The following is a 26326-nucleotide window of genomic DNA, read 5'->3' on the forward strand; positions in this document are numbered from 1 at the left end:
AACCTTGCTGGGAGCCCAGGCCACCACTGAAGAACCTGCGGATCTGTATTGCCAGCATCATCTTTTCCTTCCTCCCAGCCTACACTGGCCGATCTAGTTACCCTGCTCCAATACCACTGAAACAGAGGAGCCAGTTCAGAGAAGCAGCACCACACACTGTTGAAGCCATGTTAGAACTTTTGCCTGTCTTCAAAATGGTAAATCGGCCTCTTAAACCCTGGCCCACAGCAGTGCAATCTCTAAATAATATCAGTTGCCAAGAGGGGTACAAAAATATGCTATAGCTAACTAGTTTTGGTTGAAATGTGAAAACGCATGAAGTAAAAGCAAAACATTGGATTAACCAATATTTTCGAAGCAAGGAAACATGGGAAAATGACCAGTCTGAACTTTCAGCCCATCAGGGACACTATCGTTTTGTGTCAGGCATCATTAGAAAATGACAACAGAAACATATTCTATAGAGCAGAAGCTCGGAGAAGGATTCTCTGATGCAAAGAGCTGTCTTTTTCAGGGTAACAATATCACAGCCTGACTCAAACCATTAGCAAGGGGAAAGTAATACTTGCTGGTGGGAGATTGCCAAGAAGCAAGCAGCACGCTATAGTCCTCAGACTGTAACTGTCTTTTGTCAAAAAGTGATCTGGATGCTATAACCCTGAGACTGAAGATTTAAGAAGAAAACTGTTGGCACATTTAGTTACAGACCCTGGAGAAGTATTCTTATATATTGGTCCCACCAACACATTGAGTTAACTCATCCTTAAACTTTTATGATGGTAATTATTTGTTGTGTGGTGTCCTATAGGCTTTACCCACACCAGTCCTGACAGTCAATGAAGGTGTTGAAAGTAACTGCTGACTTGTGTATTTTCTGTGTGTATTTACATATGTTACATCTCGGAGTCAGTCCTGTTATTTTTGTGGTTTTAAATCCATTTTAAGTTCTCACACTGTCTAGAGTCCGCATATAGTGGTGGTGTCGAAGCATTACAACTTGTTAATGTAAGGCCTTGATAAAATGAAGATTTCATCTGATGATGCAACAAAAACAAAAAAAAATTTTGAATCTCAGATGGTGACTTTGCTTACACAATTTCAAGAGAAGATCAGGAAAATGGCATACCTGGTCCATGAAAGACACAGTTCATAGGAGTGCCAAACTCAATAGGTAGGTCAGGGGGCTGGTTTGGATTCAAAAGCGCTGATCGGAACATTGGTGCTGGCAATTGGTGCAAACCAAGCGAGACAACCTGTGCCACTCTGAGGGACGGGGGTGGTAATGTGGTCCAGAGGATATTTCCGTCAAAGAATTGGTTTAAGAGGTCCATTTTGCAGCACATATGTCATGAGCAATTGGAGTAAACAACTATATTTAAAAAAAAAAAAACACTTCAGTAGAAAAACACATGAAATATTGCAATACTTCAGATGTCTTTCACTGCAGCATATCATGGATGTGCACAATAGAAAATGGTATGCCCAATAGAATCAATTGCTCCACAATACACCAATCCATATTTGAAGCAGGGCCTGATGTAAACGCACTACCACACTGGAGAAAATGTCAATAGAACCTAACCCATCTCAAAATATTAACAAGCTTCGATGAGCTGTTTTAAAACTATAACCTTAATTTCATTTTGAGGTATAAGTTTACAATTTAAGTTGTAATGCAAGTTAACCTTGGTAGGAATTTACTTTTTGAAGTAAGGTTGCAAATGCCGCTGCACCAGTGTAACTTTGCTCACATTTCCAGAAGGAACATGAGCTGGTAGTTTAATCATGATTGTAGATGCATCATTGTTGCATGTATTGAATAGAAGAAGAGAATTGGATTTTCCATTTAAGTTTATCCATTTCACATGTCAAATTGCAAAGAGCGAAAGAGAAGGAAAAGGAGCATGCCGACAGCGAAATCGCTGACCGTCCTCCATAAGAAAATCGTAAAGTTTTATACTTGGCCAGGGTTTCATGCGTGGCATCACTTTAATGGTATGTTGCAGGCAATGTTGATGTCTTGTAGGTAATTGTTTATTTTGTTTAGCTGCATAATAATTGCCTTAGCTTTTAACAAATGTTTCCAAATTCTTCTGCAGTGACTGCTGAAACAAAAAACACTAGGCTTTTGCCTAAAAGCAAGTGGCTGGTAAATGGATTCTGTATGCCCATGTGTTTATTTGCATCAATTTGCTTGTTCCGTGTTGGCTTGTTTCTTTGCAATTTCAATGTCCATGTGGAAGGTCTTTAGATGGGGATTCAGGGGGCAGATTCGGCATCCATTGTTTAAAATAGTTACAAGATTTGTAAAAGGTCATAGATACCATCTATGCATTAAAGTTCAGAAGATCATACTTGTAAAAAAAAGTATTCTATAGAATCTATTTAATCAAGTATATTAATAAATGCAAGTTACTGAAGGATGCTTGAACTGACAAAACGCATGTTACTTGCAGGGGCACTGAGGAGGACCTACTTAGGAATCAAAGAAGAGTGCAGCGGCTGCTTGAAGAAATTCATGCAATGAAGGTACACCTTTATTTATTTTCTTCAACTTAATTGCGTTTATTGCACCCTACGTCAATATCAAGTGGCTAGCTTGAATATTGAAACCAAATCTAACCCTTATAATACTATAATATTTGAAAATCTATTTCTCATTTTTTAAAGGTCTTTGCTAATGTGACACATGCTGCATTTGTTAAGGAATACGTTTTGCTCCACAGGCTGTTTTGAATCAAGAAGCTAAGTATTCATGTTTGCCTGTGTGGATGGGAGGCTGTAGTTTAACATTCATTCATTTTACAGAAATATTTATTTTATGTAGATGTGAATGAGTTGTAGAAACTGCAACTTTAAAGAATTCTGTATCTTTTTGGGCATTGTTTCTAGATAAAGGATTCTTTATTTTCGTTGTTCGTTTAGTAACTTTCGTGGATGTTTTAACTAACGCTGCAAAAAGGATATCTTCGTTTTGTAAGAACTTGTTTATTAAAGAGGCGTTTGATTTCCTGTTAAAAGATCTTATGTGTCTTAATGCATAACTGTTGCATTAAAAAGGAAACCTTTATTTGGAGTCTTGCAAGTGTCAAATCAATGTTGGGCTGCTAAGAAAAAGATTCTAAAACTTCATAGACATTTTTGGAATTCAATTGGCTGTCTCATAAAGGATTGCACAGTTGGCAATCAATTTATTTATGGATGCCATAACCCTAGAAAATGGCCAAACATTGACTTCACATGATGAAGCATGTTTTACATTGCATTGTTTTACTGTGAAGGCCATTAGTGATGTGTAAAATACAAGAAGGCAAAATACTTTTGTTTCCTTAATTTCAGATGGTCTTTGATGGGCAGATTAGTTTTCCATGCACTAAACTGGCCTATGGAACAGTGTTCTGCTAAATTGTTGCACATCATTATAACATTCTACTTGGCCACCTGGGTATGTGTTTGAAATCCAGATCTGATGTAGAGTTGCATTTTTGACCCCAAAGGCCCCCACTGTTATTTGTTTGATATGCCCCTCTCTTGGCCCTTGCAGGAAACGTTTCCCCCAAAATAGGAGACAGCCACTTACATTTAAGCTATGCTAATGCCACTATATTAAATTATCAAACTAGCTTGAGCCTCTAAAGATGTATTGATTCCTCTTCGCTGATGGTGCTAACAGTGATTTTACTTCTAATCAAAACAAAAAATACTTATTAGACCTCAATAAATAAAGCACATGGTGGATGGACCGCTCTATTTTAGGATTAAACACCATGGTCATTTAGAGGATCCAATTTGAATTGAGGATGAACTGTATTTGACAACTATTAGGCACAGCTCAAAGAGAACCAGTGAGAGCGGTTCTCCAATTTGGAACAAGTGGGTGCATTTTCTTCTAACCTGCACATTAGGTTTTATGATATGAATACCTTTCGGGGCAGTTTTAATCACAAAGATTAGTTAGCTCCCACTTCAATAATTTGAATATATATTCAACAGATGTTATTGCTATGTCAAGATTCTCCACTTTACTTATGGCTTAATTGCATGCTCTTTCCACCAGTTCACGGATGGTGTTTTGTGTTTGAATTCCTTAAACACAGAACCCGCCTGCCCTTCATTCCAACAATGGTCACCCTGTTTGCAGAACCTTTAAAAGATACCTTTCGTGCTTAAAACAGAATGGAAGGGCTGAACACTATGACTCAGTATGTAACTAACCTCTGCTTAGTGCAGTCAGTCCTTACATAGTATTTAGCTAAGAAAATGAAGCAATATTGAAACAGCTTTTCTTACTTTTCTGAATGGTAGGATCTGCCTTTAATGTTATTTAAACTAGGTTGATCAGTTAAGGCCAGGCACTTAAAACATGCATGCTACATGGACCCAGTCTTCTCTTGTAATGACTGACAGAAAAAACCCACAAACACATTTCCATTTTGTTTTACTCAATGACTGACCAATTCGACCCCATTTTGAACATTACTCAAAGAATGGGGTTTTGGTTGCAAAAAGAGATTTGGCTTGGGGCTAAGACAATTATTATTATATTCTAACGCCACTGCCCCCCCAAATGTCAGTTGTCTGGTGTCTCCTCTTACCAGGACTTGAGTGGTTTCACTGTGAACATCTGCTTAGTTCTGTCAAAGGTGTTTAATTAGGGTACACTTGTTTCAGCTCTCCCCACATTGACATCTCATGCACAGGTATTTGATCTCTTGTTGTTTCACTGTCTCTTGTTGTATTCAAATCTTCAAACATCTATTTAACATTCGGGTTTGTTTATAGCTAAATTGCCTTTGAGCATTGTCCGGAATATCAATCTCATGTACTTCCTTCACTTGATTATATGGCTCTAGGCAGACTCACCGGTTGTTTGCGGCATTCCTGATGCTTGGCGTGCTTCCACAATGAATCTTCACTGCTGGATTGGCCTCTGACAGGTTGCAGGTGTCTCCCCAGTGCTTCCTGCGGCTTTGCGCGTACTTGTCGGTTTGTCTGTGGCCTGAACCTGAGATTGCTGTACCCTGGCTCGCTCCTCCAAGAGCACTGCCGCGTCTCTCGGTGGCAACGCAGTTCTTTGGGTACATCTACTGCAATTCTCCCTCATTTGTGCCATGTACGTAGGTTGTGTTTGCGGGCTGCTACACGGTTGTGCCTGCCTTCTCTCTCTATGCTTTCTCCTTTATGGATCTCTCTCTCACTGCCTGCCTTGTTATTGCGGATGCTATTTTTAAAGGTCCTGGGCACTTTAGTTCCTACAGAACTAGTTTGCACATTAGTCTTTGGGCCTGGCTTGGTTTGCCTCCACTCTTCCCTCTCCTCCTCTTCTTCGTCTCAGTACTTGAGGCTTTATGGCAGTTGAAGTCCATAGATGAAATGGGTTTTCTGAATGGTTGCTCTTCAAGAATCTTACATAAAGGAATATCAGAAATAAAATATGTTTAATGTGTTTTGTGGATGTTGGGGGTATACATAGTTTTGTGTAGTGACAAAAATAAAGGGATTTCTGATTTTCACAAAAAGTGGGATTTGTGGTGTGACAAGCCACCAAGACCCTAGCTTTTGTAAGGACTTTGTCAGGAAAAGAGGGGATACAGCGTCTCATCCAATGGATTAATCTGCTCTCCAATGGATTAATCTGATCTCCTCAGTAGCTGCCCCCTGACATTTGATCCTCTCTCATATAACCACCCCCGGGGTCAGGATGAGGTAGCGGCTGCCGTTTCCCTGGCCACATGCAAGGAGATCACCATCGGGGAATTAGTGAGGAGTCAATCGGATTCATCACAGCAAGCATTAACTGATGCCGACGGGATAGTCTTGTGTGAGGCGTTATTTAATGGGCAGCTGACTGGTACACATTTTAAATTGATTTGAAAAAAGGTCTGAAAGCTTTGGTGTTAAGTCTGAGCAACACAACAGATAATTGAGTAAAACTCATTCGATCGAGAAGCTCTGTGGATGGTAAGCTGCAGAGGTATTTTAGTGAAGCTTCCTGTTCTGGATTACGGGAAGACTTTTTCTGGGTTCAGGCTCTTCGATTCATATACTAATTGGGCAGTGTGGCAATGTATCGAAATGAAAGCAGATGTTGTACAGGTTGTGTGGCTCAATGCAAAAAACTGTTGAACATTTCCTATGTCTGCTAAAAATTGAGACCTGAACGTAGAATGTTAATCGGGCCAATGTGAGCCATGTCCGATCTCGGATTATGAAATCATCCCCTTCACTGCTTTTTAGAGGTTAGCCTAACTGGATCTGTATTTCTATTTGATACCTTCCTCCCACAGATGCCTAATCTTTTGAAATGGCATAAAGGTTCAGACTAGTTAAATGTTTTTTCTCCAAGTCACTAGCTGGCATTGGGAACCTGTGTCATTTTCGTCATGGCATCAATAGCACCCCTTGCGCTGAAAGGGACAGCCTCAGTACATCTAGTTGTGAGCCCTCTATCGTCAGATGCTTGTCTTTTCAAGAACTCCCACTTGGCTTTGTCTTACTGCATCATAATTCTGGTTTGGGCTTCAAACCATGTAAAGACTACAGGAGACAAATGTTGATTTCTGAACCCGCATCAGCACTGTGTGGTACTTGGGACAGGACTAGAACACAGAAGATTGTGGTTCTTATCAATCAATGAACCCCAAAGCTGTGCTTAAATGAGTGGCCAATGTTATGACCCTCCGCATAAAATCTTTGGATACGTGTTTAAACAAAGGTCCAAATAATGGAAAGACTGAAGAAAAAATATTCTGTATCCATGAATGAGTCTTTTTTCCTACATGGGCTCCAATTCACCTCATTAAGCAGCGTTGCTAGTTAAAGGCACTTTGGTCGGATCTGGGTTGTTTGTTCGTGTCGCATTTGTTCGCGGCCAAACTGCCCACAGCCTAATTGCTCGGCCCTCTTTTTCTTTTTTTAGTAATTTTTTTTTTTTGGCCCCCCGCCGTCAATGCTATGGAAGCAGGGGACACCCCCGCACACCCATAATACCGAACCTGGGGAGTGGGGGACGCCCCCGCTCCCTATGTTCGGTTATTTTGGTCTCAAACAAATTTAACGACCAATTCCATCAAAACGTCCATACAGGCCTTTTTTTCAATCAAATTGGGTGTTTACCCATTGGTCTAGTTATTTGCCTGAACACTGGTAGATGTGTGGCAGACCAACTATCGTCACCTCTGCTTCCTCTCCAATTGAGTGGGAGGCGCTTTAAGCAGCAATTCTTCATGCATTTAAACAGGCATCAGTCGCTTTACGTTACCACCAACCTTACCCACTCAGAAAGGGCCTAGGGTACTGGCGTAGGTCCCAAGTAAATCGATCTAAAAGGACTATCTTGCACCAACCACAAACTGGGATGGAGGGGGTGTCAAAATGCAAAGATAGAAACACAAAGATGAGACCGCCTTATGCTGAAAGTTAATCACTGAAAGGAAGACCACCTTCTCTAAATCTTGAGACACACAATAAGAGTGTGCATTTCTCCTAACAAGGCTACTAACTGTTAGGCAGAAACCTGTGCAGTTCCCTTAGGGACCACTGCAAAAAGTTTAAGACCACAGGAGTAGGCAGTAAACCCAATTGGTAGCAGTCTGCACCACCCAGATTTACCTGGTAGCTGTGGCTGAGCAGTCGGACTTCCCTCAAGAAGAGTTAGGCAGTATGTAGAGTATACACAGTAGGGCCAAAAGTACAGTAGAACAAGCAAACACTGACCAGAGCTTTGGTATTAAAAGTATATAATTATTTATTTAAAACACACTTATGAAAATACACTGGAACTAATATATCAAGCAAGTTCAAACACAGTCACTATAAGTATATACACCTCCCTAGTTAATTATTCGACAAGTCTAGGTTAAGACACCACTTATTAGCAAAACGGAGGTGAGCGCGTAACCTTAGATGGCACTCCAATAATTTGTTAAAAAGGGAGAGAAAAGGCAGAATATGGAAATAACACAGTACACTTTTAAGAAACCACCGCAAGTTAAGAAAGGCAGGGTCTACTGTAGAGCCAAAGTTCATAGGCCAGGCCCACTCTTGGAGAGAGCAAGGCTGAATGTGCCCAAGATCACACAGTGGAAATGCACTCAGTCTTTGCAGAAAATGTCAAAAGAGGTTGGATCAGTTCAGAAAGGCAAAGTTAGCAGGTCTGAGGTCAACCCAGTTGGAAAGTCAAGGATTTACGGGACACCTTGGACAATCCGTTGCAAGGGAGACCAGGCGAGGCACAGTACCTGAAATGGTGAGAAAGCTCCAGCGGTGGCAGTTTTCCTGGCAGCGGATGCAAGTCATGGCTTCGACCAGAGGAAGAGATGGTCTCGACGAGGAAGAAAGCTGGAAGTCGTTCCACTGCCAGGGATGAAACCAGCTGCGGAGTTCCCGATATTAAAAGGTACAACCCTTTTATTCATGGTCGGTGGTGAAGCGTGGCTATCCGGCCGCCGGGGTGCTTGGCACGGGCGATTCCACCACGAGACGTCCAGGAAGGCGAAAAGGGCGAACTGGTTGGTCCCACCAGCTCAAAGGGAAGAAGACCCTCCTGGAAGAAGATGATCTCTGTTGTCGGGGAAGTGGCGAGTTCGTACAGCAGGGCTCCACCGGTGGTGTCGTTGTAGATGGCTCAGCTTCTCCCCTCTTCGGATTCTTTAGGTCCTGTGGCACTTTTGAAGTTCCAGTCCCCAAAGCCCTGCTTTTATGCAAAAAAACCCCATTTAACAGCCTAGCTGTCACTCAAACATGCTAAGTGGTGAGCCGGGCGGCATCACCACTGGTCCAATCACACAAGAGTGCGACTTGAGTTGCCGAGGCAACTCAGTCCAGGGTGCCTAATCCCCCTCCCACGCATCCTGTAGACCCCAGACAGAGTGGCACCATTTGGAGGGCTTCTGTGCGGAAGCCCGCCAAAAAGTGGAACAAAGGGCTCGACTTGGGTTAGAGTTTCAGAGGCGAACACAAACGCCATTTTAAAACCGAGTCCTGGCAAAGAGACCCAACCGGGGAATTAATATTAAATAACCCGGCGGTATCTTTAAAATTGCACCAAAAAGTGGTGCGTTTAAAATCAATGGGGAAAATCCCATAAGAAATATTCTGGTGGAATATTTTGCATGGTATCCACTGCCACCAGCCAGAAACTCGACAAGGGGAGACTGGACAGTGCCCCTTGGTAAACAGACCCAGGGGCAATCGAATTACCCCTACGAGTACTTCCACAATATGATGGTTTGTACTGGTTCTGTTCACAATTTGAGACTAGTAAAGCCAATGGCGACTTTACATGCCATGGGAGACAGTCAGTCCCAGGGTATGGAGTCTGTTTGGGGGTCACTATGACACCCCTGTGTTACTGAACTGAGGGTGCTGTGTAACACACATACCAAAAACACATGCAGCCCTATGGAGTAAAAGACCCCATAGCCCATAAAACACATTCACAGTCAAAGGACATTCTCAAATCATGCCTAAGAGCGGGAGAAAAAGAGGCTCACTCTTAGCAGGAGAAAAAAATAAACCCCAAAAATCCAGCAAAGCTGCTGGGGGACTCACTAGGTTTGGGAAATTAGCCTTAACAGAGAATTCTCCCTAACACTAACCAACCCCACAAAACTTCTAAAAACCTCACCACTCCTCACACACTCTAACTAAACACAACCACACCAACGCAGCAACCCGCACACTTCATCACACTGCAACAACAAACACACCACAGAGACCCTCGCACAACAGCACACGACGGACTCGGAACCGGATACCACACCAATAAGCTCGGCGAACGGTGTTAACCGAACTGAAGCTGCCAACAGTACTTCACAGCTCCCTTGCTCTTCTCCAAACGTTGTCCTACTAACACACCCTAACCTTGATCCGCCAGAGCGTCAGGGGACCCCTCTGGTGGTGATGGTGTGCGGTATAAATATCCTTTAACATTAACCTGTGGAAGTCACTGATCTTTTGTGGGATAATGCAGGCCATGCCCTGGCTATTCTAAGTACTCCTATGGGTTTAGTCCTGAATATGGTGTAGCAAACCTGGCAGACCTTCCATCTTCGACACCAGTCTCTAAACCACCTGCTGAGCATCAGTGTCGACTCTGCTGGCTCCATTTGTTCTGGTGCCAGGGACCTCTCAGCAGATGCCGGCAAACAGGTGCAACTCTGTGGATTGGTTTGTTTATTTTCATAGGGGAGGAAAAGGAGATACCTTATGACCCAGAGCTAGCTCTGAAGAATTTGGCCTGGACAACCCTTTTGGTTTTATCTCTCGTGAACTCAGTTTAAGAGCTCACTTATGGCAGTGGCCTCAATACCTCACCCTGCTCAGAGATATGCATAACTGCATTGGCTGCTTTGGGATGTGGTTTTGGAGTGTGAGGGCCAGGGCTGTGAAGTGCCTGAGCCTGCATGCACCTTGTGTTCAAGACTGAAAATTAAGAGCCTGAAACGGTAAAGATGATCTTGCCTTTTAGTGAGGCTTTGACAGTGACCCTTTTTGTCACACTCGTAAAAACCACCCTTTCCACTTGCAGTCTGAAACTGTATCTAAACATGATTTCTGGTGCCATTAATACCTGTGTTTTTGTTCTCGCCCCACGAAAGCGAGCTTGATGGTGCAGGAATGTACAAATGGGTGTGGCGAGCTTCTCGCATCTCAGCTTGCCCCTCTTAAATCCATATACCACTCTGCTGTTCGTACCCTTTGTCTCCTTACCTCCCGTGACTCCATTTCCTCCTCTCTCTCACCTTCGCTGGCTACCTTTCCACTTACAGCTAAAATCCTGCTTTCTCTCTGCCTTTCAAATCCCTCCATGGTCTTGCTCCTTCTTATCTCTCCTCCCTTCTCTCCTTTTACTCCCCCTCTCGCTCCCTTCGTTCCGCTGACCATTTTCTTCTCACTGTACCTCCTTCCCCCTGCGCTTCCTCCCGGTTCCGCTCCTTCCAGCTCCTTGCTCCTCTGCACTGGGTACTCACTCCCCCTTTCAATCCGCTCTTCCACGACCCTCACCTTATTTCGCACTTCCCTTAAATCCCTCCTCCATTCTCCACCTTGAAACCCCCCCTGCCCTCTATACACCCCCCCGTTTTTTTCCCTCATCTTATTCCTCTCTCCCCTCTCCTATTACGCTCTCTCTCCCTTCCATTTACATTCGCCCAATCCTTCTCCTGCCCCCCTCACCACTCCTATTCCCACTCCACTTCCCCCCCTCAGTTAATTGCTCTTAGCACTGTTTTGTTGAATGATTCAAGATGTAATTTTTTGCTCCCAATGTGATTTGTTGTTGTTACTCTGTAGTTTGTTGTTCCATTGTACAGCGCCTTGGCGTAAGGCTCTCTATAAATAAATAAATCAATCACTCCAGAGAGAGAGTCAAAGTGGTATGCATTGTGGCAGTGTTTTTTTCCTCTGGCTATTTGACACTCTGGGCAATCACAGCCACTTGATCTATGGCCTGGCTATTACCATGCATTCTGGAAGATTGCGTGTCCCATCTGGGCATTCAAGGACATTTAACCTACAATGGCGTGTGAGGATAAAGAGACTGCCAAACAGCTATTGTGCAAAGAAATGTTTTTAAGTCCTGTTAGTCCAATTTTAAAAACCCATAGAATCCTTGTTTGATAACTTTAATTGAAGTAGCTGAAAATAATATGCTGATGAGATAAAATACATGTGTTTTCGAAGTCCCATAGACTTCTTTGTCAGATGGTGGTCCCACGATAAAATAAATAACTGTGCTGGACATATGTTTCATGCACGAAAAAAGGGCCAGAATCTTTCACTTTAAACTCCATTGGCTGAGATGAAAAAGTATGCTAGGAATCCAGTACTCGGATGCCCCCTTTTATCTTAAAGAGCAAACAAATTGGAAAGACATTTCCTATGGAAGACCAGGACCGTCATGGGCACAAAAATGACACCACATTATACAAGACCTTGCGCAGCGTTCTTTTACAATAACAATCCCAGAAACCACTAACCTATGTGCAATACATCGATGCCATTGTTTTCTTTGTACAGAAGGTGAAGATCCCCTAATTGAATTCCGCACATCCCTAAATGGCTTCCAGCACTGCATTAGAGTCGCCATGCAATACTCGGAGCATACACTTCCTGGACACCACTATCTGTTGTAAAGAACGGCCACCTAGAAATGGCTGAATCCGGGAAACCAACAGGGACAAAAAATTGCACAGAACAAGTTTCCATCCAAGCCACACACAATGATCCATTATCTACAGCAGGGTGCCATATTTGCACCTGCCATTAGCCTTTGGCTTGTGACATGGTGTGCTGTGTGTATGTGTAGAAATGAGGTGTCGAGTGACTTTTTAAAAAAAAAATCTTTTTTTTTTTCAATAGCTGGCTAGCACCTACAAACTTGAATGTTTTCTCCATGATCTACAGTCAGGCCATCCAGTACCAAAATATATGCTCCAACAGGAAGACGAGGGACAGTCAAGTTGCCACACGATTTGATTTGGCATTAAAAATACTCCGATTACCTGTTCTAATGCAGAGTCGGTGAGTATGGAAGGAATACCCTGGGTTGTCACCTATCTTCCAGCACTAACACAAGCAACTGAACAATCTAGCACAGTCCCTCACCAGAAGTACAATTGTAGCAGATCAAGAACACATAACATGGGGAGCATACGCAGACAGTGTTTGGAGATGCAGAACCTGCTGTCAAAGAAGAAATCTCCAGTTGCCAACAGGTGCCATGCAAGGAATCAACCAGTCAAAAAAAGCAAACTCTGCAATAGTTACGTATGTAGGATTTTACATCATACGACCAGCAAGGGGGTAGGTCATTACCTGAGCTAGATAGTGCTTTCTCATGACCTTCTAGAGAGTAATAAGTTATCCACGTAGTCTCCTGCCATGGCATGCTTGTACCTACCAGCATCATTTGGTCAAGTTAGCTCCTAAAAACTGAAATGCACTTCCGCTTGAGCTCAGAAAAGTAACCTCATTCACTGTGTTCCAAAAAGCATTGAAAACAACTAGATTGTTTTCTGGTTTTGATTGTATGTTATGTAGTTCCCCTGTAACCTTGGAACGTACCCATGCCACTGTTTTTTCTGACTGAAAACAACCATGTAAACGATTGTATCCTGTCCACCCTAAGAATATGTATCTAAGTGAGCCCTCTGTAATAGCGCCACGATGCCTCAGGGCTGATGCATGCTTTATAAATTCAATAAAATAAATTAAATAAAATAAACAAGTGTTATCGTTTCATGCTTTCACATCCTGGTTTCATTTAGTCACATGCTGTCGGTTCCCATCTCGGAAGAGCCTTATGTGCCTGCCACCGCTATATACAAATCTTTGTGGTTCCAAAGAGCATGGCTGTTTTTCTAACACCTACAATAAGTAGGGAATCGAACAACCTCAGATGTCGATTGAAAAAAGTATATTCTTATAAGTTACCTGATGCAATCTACACCAATTCTGTAGCAGCAACCCAGTTTTCATACAATTGTCTTTAAATGGTTAATTAAAATAAAAATAGTGCTTTGAATCAATCCTGGATCAAAAACATTCGAGTAAACCGAGACAGACAGACATCACACAACACAAGAACTGCCTTTGTACATAATTCATGTCTGAAGCAAAGTTCTGTAAACTTTCAATTAAGTTTCATATATGTGCATAGTTCACATGTATACATAATGTTTCTGTCATCACTATTTGACTTGATATTAATCGGAGAAAATGTTACATGCACATTCTATCTCCTGCATTCAAGGATACAGTATGATTATTGCAGATACACTGGACAATTTGTTCTGCTGCTTTTCTGTTCTTATTGATAGTGATGTGGTACTCCAATGGTTCATTCCGATGTAGAGTACTGTAAAGAAACCACAAATGGGATTAATTAACTGTGTTGACAACCTAAGGCCTAAGATGTAGTAAATGCAGATCAGCCAAGAGTAAAAAGTACCTTTTTCTTAGTGCGTGGAGAAGCACCTTAAGTTAGCTTAACCTCCATTATTTGAAGTATTCACAATATAGTCTTACAGGTAGGAAATATGGGTTCATTTTACGTTGTGTGCTTGATGAATTTGATTAGTGTACAGAACAAATGAAAAAGGGAATGCACTGCCTTGCTCCTATTGGGGCTCATCAATTATAAAGTTTGATTTCCTCAAACATGTTATTGGTTGCACATTTTCATTTATGTTAACACAGCATCTGAAAAGCAACACCAGAGCGTATTTGTTGGAAAAGACAAATGACGCTGTTGTGCTTGTGCTACATCACATTCTCCTGAACTAGGGAACTGGTAAGCACCTGATTCCGGATGGACTCATACCCCAGGTGCTAGTGTCCTTGGTGTCTCCGAACACAGGAACCATTGCAAAACGGGAAGCAAGATTAGCACGGCGATGTCCTATCCTATTAGGGCACCACAATCCTTGCACAGTTTACGTAGTGCGTCTCTGACATCATGGCGTGATCACTTATACGGTTTCATGTCTTATCCAAAACCTAGTGCACCTCTGCGACCACATTGCAAAGAGTTAATGTTCATCACCAAATCAGGATCTTGCTTAAATATTGAAGGCACGCCCCTTTACGCTCACACCAGAAAAAATACTACCCGCTAGGGAAAAAGGCCCAAGAAACTCTTGCAAGGATAGAACTCTTGCAATGATAACAAGTGTTTTAAATCTGGTAAATATCTTGAGCTTACTGCAGATGTGGGATGTGGAACAACATGTGGCTGCATTGTGAGGGTCCTTAGTGCCTGGAGGGACTTTATCCGACCACTACTGGGTTGCTTTCCAGACTTTTTACCTCCGCCCAGTGTTGAAGCCCAGCCTGCTGTGTAGATGCCTGCCGACACAATGCAGCGTTTTCAGCCGACCTGGGCAGAGACTGCGGTATCGCGCCATTTCTCCAGCTGCAGTGCACAGTACAACGGACCTCTCCTTCTCGGCAGAGCGCACCAGGGGCCTTGCAGGGGTGCTTGAGGTCACTCTGGAGTGAGGGGATTGATGTCGGAGGTGGAACACTGCCTGACCGGGCTTTCAATACCGGGAACCGTGATCAGGCAATCGTTCGACTGCAGGGAACAGGGTCACTTGCTGAGGAGATCCGGCACAGAAGGGGCTGCATGCAGCTATGGCATAGCAAATTTGGATTGCACAGATACGCGGCCTTCGCCCATGGGGGTTGATGTGAGACCCCATCACCCCAGAGCATTCCACAGATGAGCTAGTGAGGCCATGTCTTCCTCCATGGAAAAGGGTCTTGGATGTTAGAGGTTCTTCCTCATGGGAAAGGGGGAGATACCACATCTCATTGAGTGAAGCCATGACCTCTCCCCGGTAGCTGTCTCCTCCCATGTGATTACTCCCCCCACCCCCCAATGAAGCTGCTCCCAGGATCACAATCCAGTAGCGGCTGCCTTCCCCTTCCACATGGGAGGAGGTTACCGCCGAGGAATATGTTAGACTCCACTGGATTCATTACAGCACCCTGTTATTTCACATTGTGTTAACCAGTTTTGTAGTGCGATCAGCTAATGGACTCTCAACGGAAGCCATACATCAGTGCACCAATGTCCTGCAAGGGGCTTATTCCAGGCCACCCAATCATTAGTCTCCCCCCTTGAGTGGCTTGCTTCATGTAACTGAGCCACACGATTTCAGGAATGATCTGCCTTGTATTTTGGGTGTTCCTTCCTGGAGGCAGGTTGCTCCCCATATTCCTGCACAATGGGAAGTCCCCAGTCCTGAAAAACTAAACTGCATAGCTTCAATGGCCTTCTCCCAAGAATCTGTCAGTGTCCACGGTCATATTCTCCTGTCAAAGGTCCGGTCAGTTTTCCGTCACACAGTTCCATAAGATAAAAATCTCACTGATTGCATCACCAGTGATTGCATGCTCTGGTCCCAGAAGTCAGAAAAGTTAACTACCTTCAATCCAGCCTATTGCTACCCTATGAGAATAAGATGTAAATCACAGTAACAAACAAGAATTACCTGTCCCCCAAAATAAGGGTGTTAAAACGGCAGTATTATCTACTCCTCAGAGCCCACTAGACAATTGAGGTTCATTAAGAGCAGAGTGCCCTGCCTGATGATTGTCAGGGATAAGATCACATCTCGCTCTACCTTAAAGATCGCTAATGGTTTTCAGTGAAACGGAAGATAATCTTTAAGGTATTACACTTCACCCAGGCCCGCCAGATGAGCATTGTACTGGGCCTTTTTAACGCATTCAAATCTTGTAAATACAACACCTTTTATCGTTCTATGCGTACCATTTGCGCATCAGTGGAGAACAGGTTTCAATGAAAAGGACAAGTGACTTGATTGAAACCAGAACACATCTTTTGATTCTTATCTGCATGGATGACATTGCAGGCCATAAAGGAGCAGTTCAGACATTTTATCTCCTTTATGTGGATTATGCTGATTTTTAAAAAATCTGATTTGTGCTTCTTTTGGAGCACTTTCAAGTCTACCGTTGAATGACATTACAAAACTTTTATAAAGCCTTCTTAACTGGCAATCTAGATGAGCAGTATGTCATTCATGCAGCTGAGATGCATTTAATTTGGCAGATGCCGTGCATAACTGGGAATATTGTTGGGCCATCCTTTGTTGCCATGGCCATTTCAATTGGAGGAAAGTGTCACTTCCAAATGAGAAGAATTTATCAATTAATAACTGTATGAGATGAATTGCTGTTCTTACTGTGCTTCAAAATGTCTTTCCTCCGGGAAACATGATCACTGAATCTTGAACTTTGTGTTTTGAGTTATTAATGAAATAAATGTAAATGTCTTGGCATGACCCTAATGCTGATGTACAAATTCTGTGGATGCAGAAGAACAGTGTTTGAGAAGAGGATGCATTGAGTTAAATTCCATGATGTACTTTTGTTTGTTCTCTTCAAGGGTTCAGGCACTTACTACTTTCCCTTGATGGTGTCCCCAGCTTCTTTGTATGATGAGAGCGTAATTAACAGATGGTTTCCAGTACTTGGGATGCACTGTTTTTATTTGCACTTTATTTTATCAAAAAATGACTGATGCTGTAAATTAATGATTTATATAGGCATGTTTATCAGTTTGCTTGTGCTGTTAGCTAAGTGGTGAATATAGTCTTGATCAAAAAGAAAACAATGAGTTTATACCTTAATTAGACCAACATCATTTATTTGCTTATTTGTGTTCTTTCGTTGTATGTCACCACATCCTCAGGCACAGATGGAATCGAAGCCTTTGGAAGAATGTACAAAATTGCAGCTTAAATGGCTTCTCCTGGAAATCCACTTTTCTTTAACTGTACTTGACTGTGTACCTGATTTTGTAGTTTTACTCCGAGACATGCATTAGATGTGGTACACTCACACGCATTGCTGTCTTTAAGGTCTGCATTGTACACTGTGTCGTGTGGTGCAGGAGTAGTGTTAGTCATGGGAGGTGTTGTCCAGTTCAAGGTCTGTCAGGCCAGTCCCGTTGCAATATCAGTGGTGTCACAGTGCTCCACATATCAGGCTTGTGCCCTTTTAGAAGGCCAAAAGAGGCACAGCCAGTTGTGTTAGGCCTCCGCTTCATGGAGCCCAGTGTGGTATGTATATGTGGAATACCATATTGGGATTGTGTTGCATCGCAATCATGAGCAAAGGGTTGGACTTGACAGGGGCTCTTAAAAGTCTCTGTGAAGATTCTGGGCTGGGGCATTTTGAGGGCAGATGCGGCTCTTTTGGATAGTCTGGCAACTAGTCATTGCCTCAGAGACCTGTGGGGCTGGTGCTGTGTCATTTGCATGCCCAGGAATGGCTTTGGAAAAAATTATGGAAAGCATTCGGTCTGAATGGTGTGATACCTGCATTTCTATGCATTGAACAAATGAGAGTTTGATAGTTGAGATAGTGACTCATGAAACCCTGATGACTGTTTAAATCTCTCTGTTGGTGTATTGAAAATTTTGCATGTATTTTAATTCATAGGTCTTCCTGGCTTTGTCGGCCCTCAAATCACCCCGTAGAAGACACATTTTGAGATCCAGGGTATGATTATCTTTTGAAAAATGTTCACCAACTGGACCTTCCTTTGTGCATCGCTTGATGCTTTAACGATGGAGGATCATGGGTTTTTGTAGCGGTTGACCAGTTTCCACTACATAGTAGCTTCACCCTGGGCATTTCCTGCACCTAATCAAGTAAAATGAAAGAGGTGATCGCTGGAAGGGTTTGAATGAATCTAAACCTCTGGCGTCGCTTTGGGCAACCCTCCAGACCATTGTTCTTTGCCTGCCAAGCCATTACAAAAGGGGAAAGCCCATATGCAAATCAGGCTTGGTCCCACTCCAAAAGGGGTAGTGCAGCCCGAACGGCTTGGTCACATCTCTTCTGCATAAGGCCACAAGCATCCCCAGACATGTTTCAGCCTGGTTGGCCTCTTCAGTGAGGAGTATCTTGGGGTCTCTAGGCCCAGCAGGCACGGGACCCACGTCTGAGCATACCTGTCCCACTCGGGGTGACCAAGGAAAACGAAAGAGGTGATTGCTGTAAGGTTTTCAATTAATCTAAATCTCTGGAATTGCTCTGGGCAACTCGCCAGACCCGCATTCTTTGCCTGCCAAGCCATTACAAAAGGGGAACAATCCTATGCAAATCAGGCTTGGTCCCACCCCATAATCAAGTTAACATTATTGCTCGCTGCACATGTAAAACGCCCCATAAGCTTGTAGCACTGCCCTATCTGGGGTATCTTAATTGTGTCCGAAATGTTGTCATTTGGGCCGGTGAGACCACTTTTGTTTCTGTAAGGTACAGTTCCATAATCTGTACTATTTGTGTGTAGTTTGCTTCTGACCATCATTTCCTTCTGATTGGCTGGTTGTTTGAAAACAAGCAGGGGCATCTCCGAGAGAGGGCTGGGGGGTATCGGGCTGGGTTCTGGAATTCGTCAATCTGCGCGGGGAGTGTGCGCTTGCCTGGGCTTTTTTTAACTTTTGTAATTAAAATGAATGATGGGAGATCAATCTCAGAAAATGTGTGGTGCTAATCCGCACACATTTTCCTCTTCTCGCCGTACAACAAGCGCATAGTCAGTGTACTCCATGTGGGGCACAACCTACAGGTGCAGTCCTCCCTGTCACATTTAGCTGGAATGTGACAGCCACAGCTACATCAAATTATCTCAGGATGGGGGAAGGTAACACCTTCTTCTGGCCATGGCCAGCCTAATTAAAATATGAAAGGTCCCATGGATCTGCCTGCTCTATTGTCTAAAGTTCTGCTGGTGGCAGTGCATACTGATGAGTTAATTGAAAAAAGCCTGCAATATGCCTAAGTGCAGAACTGACAAAAGGGGGCAGGACACTAACACTTCTTTGATGTGCAGTGTGTCAACTTGAAGCTAGCTCCCACCTCTTTGTATGAAGGGCATGTCTGGGACAACTATTTATTGTAGGCAACCCCTGCTGGGAGACCCCCTTTCAGAGGGAAGAAGTATGTGATTTGATGGAGACTGCAGTCTGTTCTCGCCACAAACTTCAACGGAGACCTGTGCTTTGATCAAGAATCACAGAGGGCTCTGTTAACCAGAGAGACACTTTATAGTACATGTTGTCACCCCTTTCCTTTCCTGTTGCAAAGCTCTCTGGTTATGACCTCACACATAACAGAAGATAGTTGGTGGAGTGCTAGGATGGGTTCATTAAGGTAGGCTTTGCCTGCACCAAACGTTGGGGCCCATTCGGCTTTAAAAGAGGGCTTAGCCCCTCACTTAGCAGATCATCAGACGACATTGAAAGGAGTAAGAAGGACTCATTTGACCGTGGCTGAAGGTACAGTTTGCCTTACAGCTTCCGCCAGTGAAGGAAGGCCAGGCTTTCCAAGAGGGAAGCAAGATCCCTCCCCTAAACATCTCCAAGGGAAAAAAGGGTGATAATGACTCGGAGGACCCGTCCAGCAGCTTCAGAACTGGTACCCCGCCATCACACAGACTGCCCTGTTAGGTTCTGCCAGCAAGCTTCCTAGGTGGGAAGGACCAGAGTCTCTGAGCAAAGGACAAGGCTGTTGGCAAACGCTCTCCTCAGCTTTGGGCTGCCAGCCTTAAAGGAGGACACGAGCCCTGCAAAGAAGCTTGGCGTGCCACAAGAAGCATCTACCGTCGTTTAAGACATTTTCAATGCAGTTGAGCCTTCAAACCGTGACCAGCTGCACCACTGTTGTCACGCTGCAGTCACTAAAGCCGTCCGAGATGGCTTGACCAGCACAGAGACAGCGATTCTTGACCCCCCAAACCGCTGTGTAGGCCAGCCTTCAACCGTCTGTCCATCCTTGCCGAATTGCCTGCCGCCTGATACCCACAGCTGTCTCCCGTTTGAACTCTGTTGCAGGAGCTGCAAAGCGTCCTGGAACTGACTTGACGCTGTTGAGAATCAAGATCATTTCAAGCACCAGGAACATTGTGGTTCTGTCCAGCTGGTCCTTCTCTGAAAGCCCCTAGTGACATTTACGACCCCTTGCTCCCTTGGTGCTGAAACCAAATAACCTTGAACAGTTAAGACTATTGCTTTACCGACTACCCTCCTGTCAGTAGCCAGACTGTTTCCCCTTTCCTTCGTGAAACTGTCTGTCCTCTGTGTTCCTTTACAGAGTGGGTTGTATTTTGTAGTGTGCTAGAACTGACTATTGTAATAATAAAATGGCTATTTGTATACAACGTTGACTGAACAGTCCCTTTTATCATTGGGTAATAATTGTATTTTTGCTGTGTTGCAACTAACCAACGGTCCACATGCTTGCAGAGATAAGCCTGCCGTTCCGTCCACATTACCAAAAATTGAACAAGGTTTATACTTTACTTGTGTTTCCAATCTCTTCGGATCCCTTCTGGTGTACTAGAGTTGTGGGGCGATTGATGGTTTAGAAAGAGATATTCATCCAAAGGACCACTGGTGTACCGGAAGTTGATTTGTCACAGGGGGACTCTCGAACGTTAATCTTGTTGCAGAATCGGTTGTAGCTCCTTGACAATCTTTCAGAGGGCTTCCAACTTTGGAGTGTATGTGACTGCCAGTGGCACCCAGGTTTGTGCCTCTTTTGATATGTATTCTAAGAGGTTGCTCCTGGGGATCCATGCTGCGCTGTGAACCCGGCTGTCCACAATTCTGTGTTATCCTCGGTTTATGAAGTCTGATCTCAGGTTTGTAGGTTTTTAGCCTGGTCGCTTGTGTCTGAGCATATTCAAGTGCATCTTAATGATTGGCTGAGTATTGTAGCATGTGTTGGTTGCACTGGGTGGAAGCTGTCACTCTTCAAATAGATGGCCCAATGGTTGGTTTGCGATTAGTGTGGTCTGCAGCTGGACATCTTTGCTTATGGGGTCAAGCAAATGTACTTTTCGAAGAGAGGATGAGAGTTTGATGGTTTTATGGAATTCATGAAATCTTCTGTTCCCCAGCACTTCAACTCGGGATGATATCCATTTACTGCAGGTATCTTTAAGGCCTTCAGTCACAGGTGGGAAGGAAATTGGTTTAATAGTGCCATGAATAAATGGGCATGCTGGGGTGCCATTTTAGTACCCATGGCTGTCTCCATCGTTTGGAGGGAATTATTGGTACAAAATGTGAAATGGTTATGAATCCATATGAATTCTATGCGCTTGCCTATAGTGCCAGGAGCAGGTTATGATGACCAAGACCATTCTATTGTATAATAATCCCCTTAGGGAGACATACTGGCGATTTTCTAGGTGCTTGATTGAATGGAGAGCCTCCATTGGGGTAATGGACACTCGAACCAAAGTTTGTTGGGGGTGTGTTAGAAGCCGAGTTTGGCTATTGTATGTCACAAGGGCTTATTTTCCATACATATATGTAAATAATCAGCGGCTTGGATGGATTTCTTATTCACAGTTTACTGTAAACACACAACTGAAACAGGTTTTCATATTCTGCATGGTTTTATTCTACCTACAATATTTGTTCTTAGTTCAGTTTGTTGTCACAGCATCATCCTTTATTTAGGAGTCTACCCAGGTATAATATTAGTGCCATAGTCCCCTCTAGTTACAGTAAGTTCTTTCCAGTTATTCACACTCTGGAGAGCTGAAGTGTATTCCATCTAGATTTACAAATGAACATTTAGTGCCTTTTTATTACTGAAACAGTTGTCCGCTGAGCCTTTGTTATCTAAAGAGCAGTCTGTTGCTTCAGTAACAATTGCAACCGGTTGTCACCAGTAGCTAGTGCATTTGAAAAGCAGGTCACCTACTGATGGACTGGTTTTGCCTTAACTTGTGCACTTCATTTGATGGTCCCTTTAATGCACCAACATCATAACTGTGTACAGTTTATGGCACCTGGGGAGGGGGATTACAGAATGAGGGCTCCTCCTTTCTTCAAAATTCAAAGGTATTTATTTTTATTTTCTTTATTTAATTTGCCTTTTTAAAGCTCTCACACAGCCTGAGAGCATCGAGGCGCTGTTACAGGAATATGTCTTAGTTGTGTATTTATAAAGCGCTGAATACCCAGAGGTTTTTAAGCGCGGACCCGGGGATCGAACCTGTGTTGCTTCATGTCGTCTTGTTTCCAAGGCGAGCACGTTGGCGCTGAGCTGGCCATCTATGTGAAAGAGCGATGGAGCATTATGTCTGTAATCTTCATCATTTACAGTCCTCCTAGCTGCTCAAACCTTTCTTTGTGAAGTGCTCTGCCTCTTGAAATGGGCTACCTCTTATTTGCACTCTAGAGCAACAAGATATGTTTAGTATTTCTTTCCAGATTTCAGTCCCATATCGCCACTATCTTCCCTTTGTATCATTCTGATGTTCCCATCAGTCTTTTTCTGCTGGTGAACAATTCAGGGAAGGGGAGGAGGAACGTAAGGTTTTTGTTATGTTGGGAGGACTAGAAGTAAAGTATAATTCCTGAAGTTCTCTTTCATTACCTCTTGCCCTTTTCCTTGTTTTTACTATGTGAGCACTTAACCAGCAGTTTCAACCTTACTTCAAGAAAATACTGACACATGCATCAGTGTCCAACAATAAAATCTATTAACATAGTCATCCAAAAACTGCAAATTAGTTGGGGTGTTTGTGTATTGTTCATGCGCCCAACAGGTGCTTTATGGAGTGGTGTACAGAAAGTAGATGGACAGTACTAACCGTTTTCCCATTTCCTCCAGCTCTACGGGCTTGTTTGTAGGTTCTGGTTGTGTGACAAGTGTTCTAGGGGTCCTAGGTACACTTGCAGTGGGTCTAATTATGAATACCAGTGGAAGTAGTTTTCATTTCCTCCAAGGGATGAATTCTCAGAGGAATAAGTGAGCCTTTAGGTCTCTGCAGATTTGTAGGTAATTATTATGATACCAGAGACTGATTAGAAGAGGGTGACAAGGAAGCCCCTTAGGCTTCAGACCAGGAAGCTCTCATGCATAGATTCACTCATCTATGAATTGATGGGGAAACCTTCATGAACGCTTTTCCATATCCTATCTGATTAGGAACAAATGCATACCTATAGTTGATGCATATCATTTCTGTTCCTTTCTGGGAAGAATCCTGCGGATCAGTCACTAGAACCCTGCCTAAAGTCTCCTCCCAGGTGGCCAGGGGAGGGCATACGCTTCCTGATACCAACCCTGGGGGTGGTTTACTACAGGAGGATCACCTGGGTGGAGATAGGGCCCAGGGTAGTGAGTAGATTCCGTGGGATGAGAGGCAGTATTTTCCTTCTGAAGGGAATATTCTTTCGACTATGCCAGAAGAGGTTATGGCTTAAACCCATTTTAATATCTCTCAACCTCCTGCTAAAACTAAGGTGGTAAGGTTGTAACACCCAAACATATTGTACTAAAAGAGAGAATCTTTTTGGTCCCTAAAAGCAAAGGTCTTCTTCAATATCAAGGGTACAATGAACATCTTCCTCTACTAGAGTTAAAACTCATAGCCCCTCTATTAAAAATACTTGGGGAATTAAATCTACCCTTAAAAAGTTACAAAAAGTGGAAAAACCTAACTTTGATTAAGTGAACTACATGTCCCAGACTCCCATAGGAACTGAGACGCTGAAGATGCATGTAAAGTAGAGGACAAGCAATCTGGCCTGACAGCCTTTGAAAGAGTCAGGCAATTAAGAGGAATGGGCAGCACCTCAAATCAGTTGCACCACAGAAAAATTACAGCCGTCTGTAGTGCAGTCTTGTGCATAAGGAGAACAATTAGGGAATTACTCTTAATTCAGCAGTGGCACTGTTTGCATTCTTCCCTGTTTTTGTTTGGACAGTCGTGTGCACAAGCATGCTGCTATCTTTCTTGAACATTTTTTGTAATGTATAACCATTTTTTTCCATTTGGCCCAAGATGTCTCCAGTTAATCTCTCCCAATAGACACATGTCTGCTCCAACATTTCGTAACAAATGCCATTTTCCATTGCATAATCCTGCAGATCCACTCTGCCATGGAACATTCATTGTAGTACATTGTGCGCACAGTTAACCTATTGAAAACAATATACCTTATGTGCAATGGATTTTAAAGGAATAGAAATCATTCAAGAAATGAAAATGGGAAGGGTTCGAGGGTAAATTCGTAGCATGTCTGTCTATAGTACTTTCCCAGGTATGTAATGTGAGCCAATATGTCAGATTTAGGGCAGCGTTTGACCAACCAAACAAGCATGTAATTGGCGGTTTTTGCAAGTTATTCTGTTGCTGCAACATTCCTTAAGTCAAGCGTGACCAGTCGACACAGAGAATAGACCATTCCTGGTTTTAGGATATGCAAAATGAACATGTATGATGAAAAAATGTGTTTTTGCTGGACCTTCTGTGACTTCTCTTATTCAGGGCCGACTAGTCTTTTCTTACACCTATCATTAGTTGATTGTTTGATGCCATGAATTCCATTGTATGACCCCTGAAAGAATATATGATGCTGATGCAATAAGCCCTCCATCAATTACAATTGCATGTTAGAATGATGCTGTGAAATGCCTCTGCTTTCTTGGCTTCCACTTCTACCTATTGGCATCTTATTTGTATTATACAACCTATTGGGTGCAAGAGAATCTGCACAATCCGGTCTGAATACACCCACATTGTAGCACTATTCTTTTCTTGGAAGTAAATCTATTGTTTTTAATGTACTTGAATTGCAAGCCTTTGCTTTGTGTGAAACTAGTCTGTTTCAGCCCCTTTTTCTCTTGAAGGAAATTCTGAAGAACTGCTGGAAATAAATCCTTGAGGATCCACCAGTGTCCCAACAGCTTATTGTAGAGCGTGCTAATCAGTGATTTGGTCTTCGACCATTCTGATCATTCCGATGGTGTCATCACGTCTTTCCCGGCGGTGATCTCTCCCCATGTGGCCATGGGACGGCAGCCGCTACCTGATCCTGAGGGTGACTAGGAGGGAGGATCAAATGGGCAAGACGGACTCTGGGAGAGTAAATGGGCACCCTCGGATGAGACATGGTTTCCCTCCCCCTTCTTTTGAGGACACTCAATGGCATATTGTTATACCTCCCATCATCCACCTAGGAAGACCTCTTAACAAGATGTGTATTTAAGCCGTCAAACTTTGATTTGCCCTTTTAAGCCTCATTAAACACCTTCTCAGACTCTACCTACAAGTCATCCAGATCTGACTTGCCCATAAAGATCGCTGAGAACATTTACTTCCACTTTACATGTAAATCATCAAGAATGGACTTCCATTCCCATAACTACAAGAATACTGTGACTAGGATGATTAGCCGAGTAATGCAGATCCAAGAAGGCCAAGAGGAAAAGCTGCGCTCTAGTTGTGAGCACATACCTCTGGCCGGAAAATTTAAACCAGAAAAGCAGCTGACTGAAGCGCACTGCTGGCAGGAGAACGCTGCTTCTCTCGGTACAGACCGCAGCGAGTACTGTGGAGCCAGCCAGCTCAATGACCGGGAAAAGGAAAGCTGACTGTGAGAGAAAACGCGCTGTGGGAACACCAGAAGCCGACGCAGGGCTCCTGGGCGTTGGCATGTGTTGAGTCAGCATTTGCCTTAACGAAGCCTGAAATGATTCGGAAGAGCCGAGCAGGAACCGCGAGAGGTAGAGAAGCCGAGTAACTGAGGCGGCCAGAAAGAAGGAAACACTGTGACTGCCACCGGCTTGCTGCAGAAGAAACAGTGCGCCAGCAAGAGCCGGTCAGTCCACCCAAGGGAAGCAGAGACACTGGGGTGTATTGGCAGCCATGCCAAACTGAATAATTCTTAATGAATCACATGAGCGAGAGCAAGTGAGCATTTCTTTGAAAGGGAGAACAGAACAAAAGAAAGAGACTTTAAAGTTTGGGAGTGTA

General features: G+C 43.5%; 1 protein-coding gene across 1 annotated transcript in view; it reads left to right on the plus strand.

The window, feature by feature from the left end:
• The window catches only part of SRFBP1 (serum response factor binding protein 1), a 719075-nt gene that overhangs the window by 148225 nt on the left and 544524 nt on the right, over positions 1 to 26326 (plus strand). Inside the window, exon 3 of the mRNA XM_069625566.1 lies at positions 2457 to 2529. Within this exon, the coding sequence (XP_069481667.1) occupies positions 2457 to 2529 (73 nt within the window). The remainder of the gene's footprint in view (positions 1 to 2456; positions 2530 to 26326) is intronic.

Source organism: Ambystoma mexicanum, chromosome 6p, assembly GCF_040938575.1.
Source record: "Ambystoma mexicanum isolate Mex_15411 chromosome 6p, UKY_AmexF1_1, whole genome shotgun sequence".
Lineage (NCBI taxonomy): Eukaryota > Metazoa > Chordata > Amphibia > Caudata > Ambystomatidae > Ambystoma > Ambystoma mexicanum.